General features: G+C 35.8%; 1 protein-coding gene across 1 annotated transcript in view; it reads right to left on the bottom strand.

Annotated features, from left to right (window-relative positions):
* Window positions 1-3,931: 3,931 nt before the first annotated feature.
* NUP58 (nucleoporin 58) overlaps window positions 3,932-12,441 on the bottom strand; it is a gene marked incomplete at its 5' end in the record, with an annotated part of 35,214 nt that continues 26,704 nt past the window's right edge. Inside the window, 3 exons of the mRNA XM_082498727.1 lie at window positions 3,932-4,116; window positions 7,989-8,084; window positions 10,997-11,095. Coding sequence (XP_082354853.1) covers window positions 3,947-4,116; window positions 7,989-8,084; window positions 10,997-11,095 — 365 coding nt within the window. The 3' untranslated portion in view covers window positions 3,932-3,946. The remainder of the gene's footprint in view (window positions 4,117-7,988; window positions 8,085-10,996; window positions 11,096-12,441) is intronic.

Here is a 12,441-nt window from a genome sequence, read left to right on the forward strand (position 1 = left end):
GAATTGAAGCCAGTTGTCCCCTTCACAGTAGGAAGCCCTGTGCTCTGCATCCCCTCACCTCTCCCCAAGCTTCTCTTCCCCCTCACCACCTCCATCTTCCTTTTAAGCGACCTACCTGTGTGGTTGGGTGGGAGACTGTGTTTACAGCTGGGTTGAAGCTGCACAGGCGCTATTGCAGTGGGTAACTGCTCCCAGAGCAGCTGCAGGCACCCACTCGCTGTCACTCCCCTCCCCAAACCCAACTCCTGATGTTCATGAGAAGTTGTAAAAGTCTACTACCGCGATACTTTGACTGTCCATCAGCATCTGGAGATAACAGCCCCAGGGTGGAAGGATACTTAATGAGAGGCAAGAGGGAAACAGCCTGACAGCACAATCACTGCAGTTAGTCCAAAACCTGCATAATTTGTTGCTGGAAGTTTTTGTGCATAGGCAGCTCTGTTCTTATAAACCTGAATAAAAGTTTTAGGGAAACAAACTTTTACAGAGCATAAGGCATTTTTGCTCTACAGTACAGACAGATTTTTCTATAGTTACTCTTAATTTCTCACTAAGAACCTACAGGGTGCTTCTTTCATATCTTCTTGTGAGACAGTCCAGATATAAGAACCAGTAACAGGTAAGAGCTGACATGACTGACTCTAGTTTATTTCTACTATTAACATGAGTAGAGGACTGGGAAAAAACCAAAGAATTACCACCAATGTCAAAGAGGAAAAAAAAGGGCGACTAAACAAGTATTCCTGAACTTTATTTTTGTTTAAAAAACGATGCTATAAAAGCAATTGAGTTTCAAAATGCAGTTGTTAGGAATATGTAGATGGAGGGCATACAGATAGATTTGGCTTTCAGAGGCCTGTGGTGAGGAAGATGCACAAATTCTATCCCACTCCACCTTATTTCAACCTCCTCCCTCCCCTTCTGCAAGAAAGCAGCAAGCACGGTAGTATCCAGCTAGCCAACTTCTCAGGAACAGAGACAAATGTGAGCACAAAGTTTTGAGATGCAGAACCAGGAAGAGATTCACGAAGCAATTTAAGGCAGGACTATCACACCTCCTGCTATGTTCATTGTATTGAGAATAGTCGGGGGGGGGGGGGGGGGGGGGAATTCTGGCAAAAGAAAAAGGTCACATAAATAACTTTAAAGCACAGCTGCACAACAAGGTGCAAACTAATGAAGAAAATCACATCCTTCATATGTGACTTCAACCTTCCTCTGGTACGTATTTTTTTTTCTTTACAAAGCAAATAATCCAAATAATCCAAATAATTTCAATCCAAATAATCCAAATAATTTCAATCCAAATAATCCAAATAATTTCAATCCAAATAATCCAAATAATTTCAATCCAAATAATCCAAATAATTTCAATCCAAATAATCCAAATAATTTCAGGGTGCTTAAGCACAGGTCAGCTTCTTAACATGCCTTGTAGAGGCCACACCTTGAATATACTTGTAGTTTGCCCTCTAATTATACTACATATCTTTAAATTGGGAACAAAAAATAATTTGAAACAGTGTATACAATGCTGATCCCTGAAAAATCACAGCTAAATTCAACCACCCAGGTAATATTCTGGGAACATAATTATTTCAAATCCCATTTTGAATTTAGTTTGTACTCCAGCATGTGATTATTCTATTACATAATCACTTTTTCACTTAGGCTAAATTAAGGACATAACCCCTGCCTCAATATGAAAAGAAACAGAACACAGGTACCCAGGAGGATCAGACTGCTTTCGAATTTACAAAACCAGTGCTGTGCTACATTATGGCATGATCCAAGTTTATATAGCGCCCTGCAAAGAGACTGTAGACAAGCCCAAAATACAGTACCTCCCTTCCCCACCCCCACTGTCAACCCCAGAGACCAAGGCCCTAACTTCAGCAAGAACAATTTTACACTATATAAATTCTACGTATTAGCCAACGACGTTTGTATTTCTCCTACAACATAGGAGAACAACAGGAAAAGATCTTTCAAATAGGCAAATATGTATTACAAGGATCACAGCATAACGCTTTATTGTTTGCACAATGGTAAGTTGCACATATGGACAAACAGTACACATTTAGAATTAGTTTCACAAATTAATACATTACAAGAGAGTCCAGTGGTTTAACATATTAACTATTAAAAAAAGCAATAACAAAGGCATACAAACATTACGGTTCTGACTGCAGCCCAATAAAAGTTTAAGAAAAGGTTGAAATCAAAATAAACTGTAAGCTTTATTTTTCCGAGACATAAAAAAACCACATTATATCCCTTCATAAGAGACTGCTCACAAGGATGCAATAACATACAAGTACAAAAGTGAAGAATTCTGTGCTCAGTTTCCCTTAATTATGTCAGATCAAGTGACAAACTGAACATTTGTCAAAGAGCAACCACCACTGAATGCAGACGTTTCCAAAACATACAAAATGGTAATAACACTTTAACAATAGAAAGCAAATGACCTGGTAATAGAAAAAAAAAAAATCTTATGCACTGTAACTGTTTTAGAAAAAAAGGTGCTTTTGTGAAAATGATTGTGAATATTTATTTGATGCGTGTTATATACAAAACATCTTCTACATAAAAAGCAACTCGGCTCCAAAGTTCCACAATCACACTTCAACCTGTATCTTTATTTGCTAAGATTCAATCGATCTATCATTTATCTCATCTCCTTAAGATGTTTTCCCAGCTATTTCTAGTGCACACCAAATTGGAAATGCAGCGCAACAAGCTATGCTGTTGTAATATGCAAGATTCATTAACTACTGTTGCAATAGCTTTAACCTTCAAATTACATCATTTTCCTCCTCCACTCTTTAGCAGCAACTTATTGTACTATATACCTCGTATTGAAAGCAGATACCCAACTGCTTTTAAGTCAATGCTAGTAGTGTTGATGAGAACCTAGTCAATCAACTCCGTTTCGTAACAGTTAATTCAGCTTTTCGTTAGAATAGCACATCCTATCTCCCCCAGTTGCAGGGAAAGCTCATCCAGCCTGACAACTCTCCTCTTGCATGCAGACCTTGTGGCATCCTGAGCTTTCAGCTGAAAACCTGCAACACCCTACTGTTCAGCTCAGGAGAAAAAAAAAACAAAACCCAGTGGTTTGGGAGCATTACCTATGACATGCCTGTGTCAAAATCTCAGTTTCTTCTTTAGAGTTGGCTGCTAAATAGGTCAAGAAGAAGGTTTTTAAAAAATAATCCAGCTAATAACCACTATTTACCGAACTTTATGAAATAGTAAACATTGTATTTCAGCTGGTCTTAAACAACAAAACACAAGAAGCAATGATGACATAGCCTGGGACCCACTATTTGAAACTCCTCGGAACATCAAGATATGGGACCACAGGGCAACACGGAGAAACAGAACGCACAAAGAAAAGGAGACCTGTCTATGTGGCAAGGTTTGCACATCTGTATTTTATACATATATATATACACATACATACACACAGATGTGTGCACTGTACTGTATATATTTACATCCATATACACAAAAACACCCTGAAGTAGATTTAAAGGCCATATCCAGGAACAGAAGATATGAACTCTAGTATTTGTACTAGAATATATTTTATCTGTACAAAAAAACAAATATGCATATATTCATATGGTATAAAGCTTATTAACAAAAAATATTCTGCTACTAACATTAGGTTAAATAGATGGTTTTACAAGATTCTTTAATAATAACGCAGTATAGAACATTTCTAAAACTAGGGCCAAAAATAAAAATACATAAACAGGTTTCTATTCACAAGAAAATAGCTGTTCAATATGATTTCATTTTTTACTTCAGACTAGGGAAAAAGTAGCAAAATTTTTATAAATCTCCTGCGATGCAATTTAATTAATGCATCAATCTAGAAAAATAGACTTTTCAGATGAACAAAGTTGATTCACTTCCCCTTTCCTAAAAGGGGTGCCTATCTTTTCCCTCGCTTGTTTCCAGCGGGAGGTTTCTTCAGCTGAAGAAGTTGCCCTCCTGTCCCAAAGCCTGCAGATGCAGGATTAGACACCCCGAACGTCAGGCCAGCTGATGCTGTGATGCCGGGATTGCTGAAGTTAAACCCAGATGTAGTCGAGCTGCCAAAGCCTTATGAGGGAGGGAAAAATATTTTAAAACATAAGTTATACGAGGATTACAAGTTTGTTCACCTTGGAGTTATGAACACCAGCCACTTTATTACCAATGTTTGTAATACTTTATACTCACAAATCTACAGCAGCATGCCACATTGCTAACAGCCTTGGACTTGCTATGACAACTTGGACCTTACAGCACTAACACAGTCTACCTCAGTGATTGTAAACAATTATATCCTAAATCTCAAGTCTATTATATTGTTATCCATACAACAGTAGAACCCAAAAGTCCCACTGAAATTGTAGAGTCAAAGAACCCTAACTCCTCAAGTTCTCAGGGTAAACATGCAACGCGTACATAGGGTGGGAAGGAGGGCAGAAGTACGCAGGGACCACTTCACTCACAGCAGGTACGAGGCAAAGCTGGAGTTGGAGCCCCCGGCCTCGTGCCCTACTGACTAGTAGAAGAAAATCTGCCTAGAGTTTTCAGCAACAGTAATACCAACTCATTTTACTTTCTTTTGTGCATTTGTATCAGTTATGCACAACCAACTTGGATAATAATTGAAGCTAATATTAGAGAGTGCTAGAGATGTCTCAAGTATTAGTTAATAGGAAGCAGAACTTCCTAACTCCACTTTTTGTTCTCTCAAAAACTAGATAAGGTAACCAATCATACAAAATAACAAGTACGACACAAACAAGATTTTAACAAATAGTTTCATACAAGTTGCACATAGAAGCAATTAAAATATTAAGAAAAAAATGGGACTGGTTCACAAGCAAAAAAGGGTATACTCTCAATACAGATTACTTAACAGCTTCATCAGTTCTCTAGTAGACAGTTAAAGCAATCCTTTAGTCACATCAGTACCTTTAACTCAATGCCTAAACATCTTTAAAGCACACAAATAAAAACCCAACTGTTTGTCTCATAAGAATCCCAGGGTGGCCTCACAAGCCTGATGTCTTCTGTTCTCTCACTTGTTACTGGTGCTTTGCATCAAGAACTACTTCAAAACATAACGTGAAACTCTTTCTCCTGCAGTGTCTGGACCTGGGTTGCACACTACATCTTGTCAAGAAAATCCCCCATTATCTACATTCCAGTAACTGCAGTCCTTCAACATGCAGTTGCCTGTGCAGAACTCATTGTCAATGTAATGAGTGTGCAGATGTACCATGTGACTCATGATACTGTTCACTTGGGTCTTGCCTAAATTTTGTGGACTAATTTGTCTCTCACCCCAGGATGTAAGGGGTGAAGCAGATGCAACTATTCCTCTGTTTCCCTGCTAACTCCGAATCCCAAGTAAGATTTTTAGAAGAATAAACATGTTATTCATCAAGGAGTCTCATTAATGAAAAAAATCTTTAATAACCAAAACTGTTCTTGTAAGTTACCTTTTTACTTGAAGTATGTATGTGAAATTACAGGTAAGCATTGCCTCCTATAGAAAACATCATGAATGCCATTCATAATAAAGATCTATAGTGTCAGGAGTTCAGTAGGCAAGGGTAAAGTGTTCATGAAGTACCTCCACCTAGCTGCTTGCAGATGCAGGGATTATTTTGAAGCATGCATAGAAAAAGCACGTTAGAGAACGACAAAGAACTGTGTGATAGAAGACTGAGAACATACTTGTTAATTTAAACATAACTTGGAAAATAATAGCTCTTATATTAGAGGTGCCATTTATGGTGGCCACAAAAGTGTAGAAAGGGAAAAGGGAAATTAATCTAAATGGCTTTGTCCCATCACAGCAGTGTAACAAGGCCATGTTATGAAGTTTTGATCAATGATTAGTATTACTTATTTGTAAACTATTATTTTCAGAAAGCAAATGACCACCTGTCCTTTGAGGGCATAGATTTAGCATCTCCCTGAAGGACCTTAGAGTACACTTTATTTGTTGGGCATTTGTATCTCTGCCTCAGTCAGCCCTTCAGACAGGTGAGCCAACCATGAGGTACACACCTCTCCATAACAGTATTTTTTTTTTTTATTTTAACACTACAGGGATAAACAGCAGTTCAGCAGATCTCAAAGGCAATCTATTCCTGCCCTCATCCCTCAGGCCACAATAGGTGCTGTAGATCAAAATGGATTTCCAGCACAGCTTTGACTGATTTACTATAACCTCTGTATCTAAAAGCTGCTCACAGTTACGCATGGATTATATTCACGTCCATTTTTCAGCAGTATGTCCAGCCATGATCCCACTTGATTATCTCTTACCGTGTTATTCTCCAATAAGTCTCCAATACAAAATTCTCAACTCAGCTCTTCAAGGCATATTTAGCATCTCAGCTTTTGCAAAAATAGTGTGTGTACACACTCCCCTCTCCCTTAATATTATATCTATAAATTCAATGGTGATTTTTTTTTTTTTTCCTTTTCCCATCACTTTGGGAGTCAGTGCTTTTTACAACATCTCACTCACATCAGCCTTTTCAGTTGCCATCAAATGAATAAGAGTAGGAATTAATTGGGACTTGACTGGGAATCCACTTTCTGCAGTGTCTGTGTGTGTTTCAGAGGGTAGTCTGAGACACTTGTTCCATCTCACAATTGTGTGCATTAAAGGAATTGAGAGAAGACTGCAGTTGCTCTGCTTTTCATATACCGACACAGCAGACACAATGACTGGACTACACCCAATTTACTATAAGAAGATGCTCAAGTACGTTCTGAGGACTCAGAATTTTCTCTTCAAACATACAAACTGAAATTGAGAAGAGCAGCAATACTACTAAAAACATTTTCAAATCTTTTAAAGCAATTAAATCTAACCCTAACTTACAAACACTTGACAAAAGCTATTTGGGGATCTATAATTTTCATTCTATAATAAGAACAGTGATGGAAAACATGTGGAAGAAATTTGGGGCATTATCTAAGCAGCCTAGGAGGACAGGGTGACAGAACCAAGGAAAAAACTAAACAAAAAGCACGGCAACTAACAAGACACTGGTCTAAGCTAACGTACTGGGCACTTACTAACAAATAATAGTCACTTGCTGTGTTTGTATTAATAGTTAAAAGAACATCTTGCTTTTGAAAAAGAAACATGCTACCAAAAGCCAGTCCCAGGAGACATGATACTCCTTCAATCTCTCATTGAAGAAAGACTGTAAGACAGACTATAGTAAGCTATTTGCCTCAAAAACAAACTCCTATTTAGAAAGTAAATAGAGATGCAAGCTATAGAAGTGACTAAGATTTCAGACATCTAAGTTAAGGAGAAATTGCATCCATATTTTAATTTTCTCACCACCAACAAAATTAAACCAAAAAAGTGAAATGAGTACTGAGTAGTTCAATTGCCACAGAAATGTTTTCAAAGTTGTTAACACGATGAATTAGGGATATATACAGAGATACAATACCTGTAACTCACTATTCAAATAGAAAGGATAAGCACATGAACAGTTTTAAGGAAACCTTCTGGGCTTGTAAAAAGTAATTTTAACTTTATTTGTGAATATGGCAAGTCAAATTACTGATATATTTGTAACAAATTTATAGACTAATTTCAATAGCTCAGTAACCGTATAGCCTATGCGTTCAAGTAGTAACTGCATTTCTGTGCCTCAGACTGCATCTGATCCAATTTGATGCATCTCCTTCCACTCCTAATTAGATAGACACCATCAAACTGAAAACATTAATGCTCACTCAATACTGTCTGCCTAGGAGACCTTTAACAGAACTTAAACTTTCTGAAAATGTGCATTTTGCAAGAAAATAGTTACTTTAATGTTTATATACACATGCAACTAACCACATTTGCTTCAATAGCTTTTTCAGACTGAGTGCAGCAGTTTGATTATAACACTTTTGCTTTAAGATAAACTTGAATTCAAGAGAAACAAACCAACCTGCACTTAAACTTCCTGACAGTTTACTTGTAGTTCCAAACCCAAATGATGATGCTCCTGTGGCACTACTTCCAAAGGCAGAGCTACTTCCAAATCCTAGTAAAATAATAGTAAAGACATACAACAAAAAAGATTACAGACACAGCAGTTAAAGACACATAGGTTTTGGGTGAATATTCTAAAACCAAACATAATTCTAAGCATTACTTGGAAAACAAGTTTTCCTAAGATTATTGCCTCAAGAGTATTTTGTTCTCAACACAGCATTGCATTAAGAAAACAGTGCAAACCGGAAAGCACTGGAGAAAAATACTTCCTTCAAAATGCAAACTGAGTAAAGGAAAAGCTATAAAAACAGGTGACAAACTATCAGAGTTTACAAAAATGCTATAGAATTGCCATTAAATTAGCAAGAAAATGGTAACCAAATGGGACAAAACTAAGAAAATTCAGACACAAGTTATATGACTTGTATTACAGAAAGCCGTAACCTTCATCCACAACTCTAAAAGAAATATTCTCTATGCTTAAAACAGAGTAAACATTTTCTTGAGTTTACATCTGTGTTATTTTAGTTGTTCTCCCCCAGATTACTGGGGGATCAGCTTTACCTAGGAAACCAGAAAACAGGTTAAATACAGAACAGAAACAGAATTTCACAATATTTATCATCATATAAAGGGCAGCCATAAACACAGTTGTAATAAAACTCATCCAGTTAATTTCATAATTGACATTTATAATTTCGTAATATAAATGTTTCAAGATTTCAAATTATGTTATTAATAAGAGATCATTTCAAAGGAAAAGTAAGTTGATATTTGCAGTTTGAGAGAGAGGCCAGACAAAATGAACAGCAAGGGAAATACATTCTCCGATTTTGACTGTCTTAAGAGGTTTTCAAAAAGAGAGCAGTATTTGTATTTGAGGAAATTATGACCCCATCTTAAGTTTCAAGCGTCAGGGAAAATGCTTCTATTTTACTGCAAATTGAGCCTTTACCCTTCCTTTACAGAAATAATTTTTAGATTTTAAAACTATTAAGGATCGAACACACGATCCGAAGCAGCGTTCTCTAGTTTTCTACAACTTTAAAATCAAGTTAAGTTTTAAGGGTATATAAAGGCAAGCATCATTTGAATGTAAGACAGTTTATTTACATGATACACTTTTGTCCCATCTAGTTTGAAATTAATTACCAATGGTCAGGCAAGGTGTCTGCAAATATTTAATGAAGCATAGGATCTATATGCTACATACCTTATATACTTAAATGCAAAAGCCTCTCTGTTTATCACTAACAAAATTCACAGAATATTTATCATAGAAAAAGAGCAAATGTCCCCAGTTAAAACGATGTTTCAAAGAGTATACATTACAAATTGTCCTGTTCAAAAAAAAAAAAAAAAAACCCCAAACCCAAGATAAAAAAAAAAAGTCTTAAGTATTCATTCTGTTAATTTGTTTCCAAGAGAACACCTGCAGGATATTTTGCATGTATGTATTTTTCTACACTTGCTTCTATTAGATAGTCATCTTGATTTGTCAGAAAATGAAAATTTTGCAAATTAATACAGAATAGACGAAATGCAAGCAAATGCCTTCCTAAGCAGAGAACTAGCAAAAAGAGAACATAAGTTAGGTCTGCAAGACAAAACTGGAAGCAGACATCCATCAATTTAAAAGAAAGTGTTCTTTAATTTACATTGGCAAGATTGGTGAACATATATAAACAATCTTTAGTCTACAGCCTCTTTGGTTGAAAAAGAGGAATTTTATGTTTGGTGGGTTTTTATTTTTCTTTTAAGACATTTAAAACATTGTGGGAACAACCTGGTAATTCAAAACTACTTTCTTCTTAGCCCACTATTCTCAGTTATTTTTCCTGTTTGGTGTACACACTTTCTTTTATCTGAAAAAGCTTAAAATCTGATGAGAAAGGACATTGGTAGATTTAAATATAATTTCAAGATGATGATTTAAAGTAAAACTGATGTAATGTTCAAGTTACATCATCCTTCCAATACCAAGTGATGTTCAATTATTTCAAACACATTACAACATCTATTCACGTGTTCGGCTCTTAAGAAGCAAAATGTAGGGATGCAAACTGAGGTTGCAGAGAGGAGAGGATGTAACAAGAAAAATCCACAGCACATTATGTTTGTGCTCAGCAGATTTAACGATTTTCTTTGCAGATCTCATACAAAAGCATCAGAGGACAATACTGTCTTTTGACTTTCACTGTAGGAACACCTGATCTAAATGTATATGCAGATTAGATTCTACTCTGAGTTCTACAACTGAGAATTCATTACATTTAAATGAAGAGGCCTACATGAATCTTATACTTTTTTTTATTACCACCTACTCTTTCAGAGTCACGCGTCCTCTTGGAATATATACCCCACCAGCACTATTAACATGTTGGTAAGTATTTTTCCCTCACTTACAAATGTTGCTTTTTCAGCTTGAGGAGGGATTTTTTTTTTCCACCTCAGCACTGAGGGACAGAGTGACACCTAAAGCAAATGTGTTTCAGCAAGCAGGATCCCAGAATGGTAGTATTTTTTTAGCATTTAGTCTTATCTTAATCCAAGCAGAAATGGGTCCCTATAGTTAACAGTTGTACAGACAGGTGAAAAACTTCTATGGGTTAGCTACAGCATTATCCAATGTCTCAGGTGCCTAAGTTTTGTATATGTAAAATTAAGTCAAGCTGTAGTTACAAAAGGATGTAGTTGATGTATTTCCCTAACTTTAAGAACAGAACTTCTATGTGATTACTTCATCCCGTTCATCCTGGGTTTTTCACTACAATGGCTTATTAGCCTTCGTATTATTAGCAACTCCTTCTGCAAAACATGAAGAGTTTGGAAAGCGCAGGCTGCCAAACTGTAAGGTCTTTCCCTGAAACAGATCATCCTTTTAGTGGAGTTAAAGGTTTGCAAGAGATTCAGATGTGCGGAATAAAAATTCAATGAAAGATTAGAAAAATTAAAGTGTACCTCCAAGGCTTGAAGAACCTAAGCCACTTGATTGCAAGCCAGTGCCAATACCTGAGCCGAATGGCGTTCCAAAACTAACTCCCAGAGATGGCTGTGGCCCTGGTATAAAAAAAATGAGAACAAACTTGCCTTACTCTTTCATAGTAAAGAGGTCCTTTATTTATTCAAGTATTTGATAATGTGAACATCATTGCTTTCAACAAATCCCATTAAGATCCCAAACTTTACCTCATCAAAATTCCTCACTTAACTGTCTGCCTTTACGTCCACCTGGTAAAAATCTAAGAAAATCTGATTGTAATAAGGTGAAACTAGTCAAAGCTAATACCATGATAATAACATAATTTAGTATGTGTAAAAGTTAACCAGTCTCACCTTAAACCTTTAAACAGTAATCAAAACCTTGAGAGAACTCATAGGTAACAACATTTTGCCACCTGTATTAATGGAATCAGAGTAAGAGAAAAACCTTCAAATAAAAACATAAGAACTGTCACTAATGTAACTAAAACTATATTACCAAAAGTTAATTTATTTAATAAATGGGAATCTTCAAAACTACTCAAGTATTCCATCCAAATTTAAACAGAACACTAAGATAAAAAACAAGACAATGACTTTATTTTATTAAATTTATTGTTCATTTTTAAGCAAGTCAATTACACAGTAACATGACAATTCAATTCTTTTCCACACAAGTGATAACTGAGTTCTGTTAAGCTCTGCTACATAACACCATTCAATAAGGTAAACTAGTCAAACCACCTGTTTAAATAAACATTTACAAAAGGCACAATTCTGTGTACCTTAAAGAATTAGATACATTCAAAATTTCAGAGTAAGAGTTTGTCCCATAATTTAAAAAGCTGACAGTACTTTCCCTGCATATTCACAATAGGATGCAGGACTGTCAAAAAACACTTTCAGTCTGACAAGATTAAATTTATAGCCTCAGTTCCTTTTTTTTTTTTCTTAACCTTAGGAAGTAAAGAATCAACTTGCTAGCCCATTACTAACACATTTTAAAATAATTAATTCTGATAAATAATTAATATATTTTGACAGTTTTCACAGTACAATCTTATATTCCTGTCTTTTTCAAAAACAGTTTTCAGTGCACTAGTTAAGAAGTTTAACCATTGAAGACAAAATACAGTGCCAAACTCTTAATCCACAGACATTCACACCTTTCCTCAAGATAGCTTTCTCCATCTTTGACCATACTTTACATACTAGATCTGTGAAAGTGATGATTTATTCAAATATTACTATAAAGCTCAAATGATTTCAGTATTTTTCCTAAACCATTATCACATTTGGCCTTATTTTCATTCAAAATTTCTTCCTTCATATTATGAAGTTTCCTGTTACTAACATTTGTCTAGAGTTTTAAAATGTAGCTATTTCAAGCTTTCAAAATCATTTCAGTATTCAAAGACTGAAAT

The sequence above is a fragment of the Vanellus vanellus genome (genome assembly GCF_965231255.1).
Source record: "Vanellus vanellus genome assembly, chromosome: 1".
Classification (NCBI taxonomy): domain Eukaryota; kingdom Metazoa; phylum Chordata; class Aves; order Charadriiformes; family Charadriidae; genus Vanellus; species Vanellus vanellus.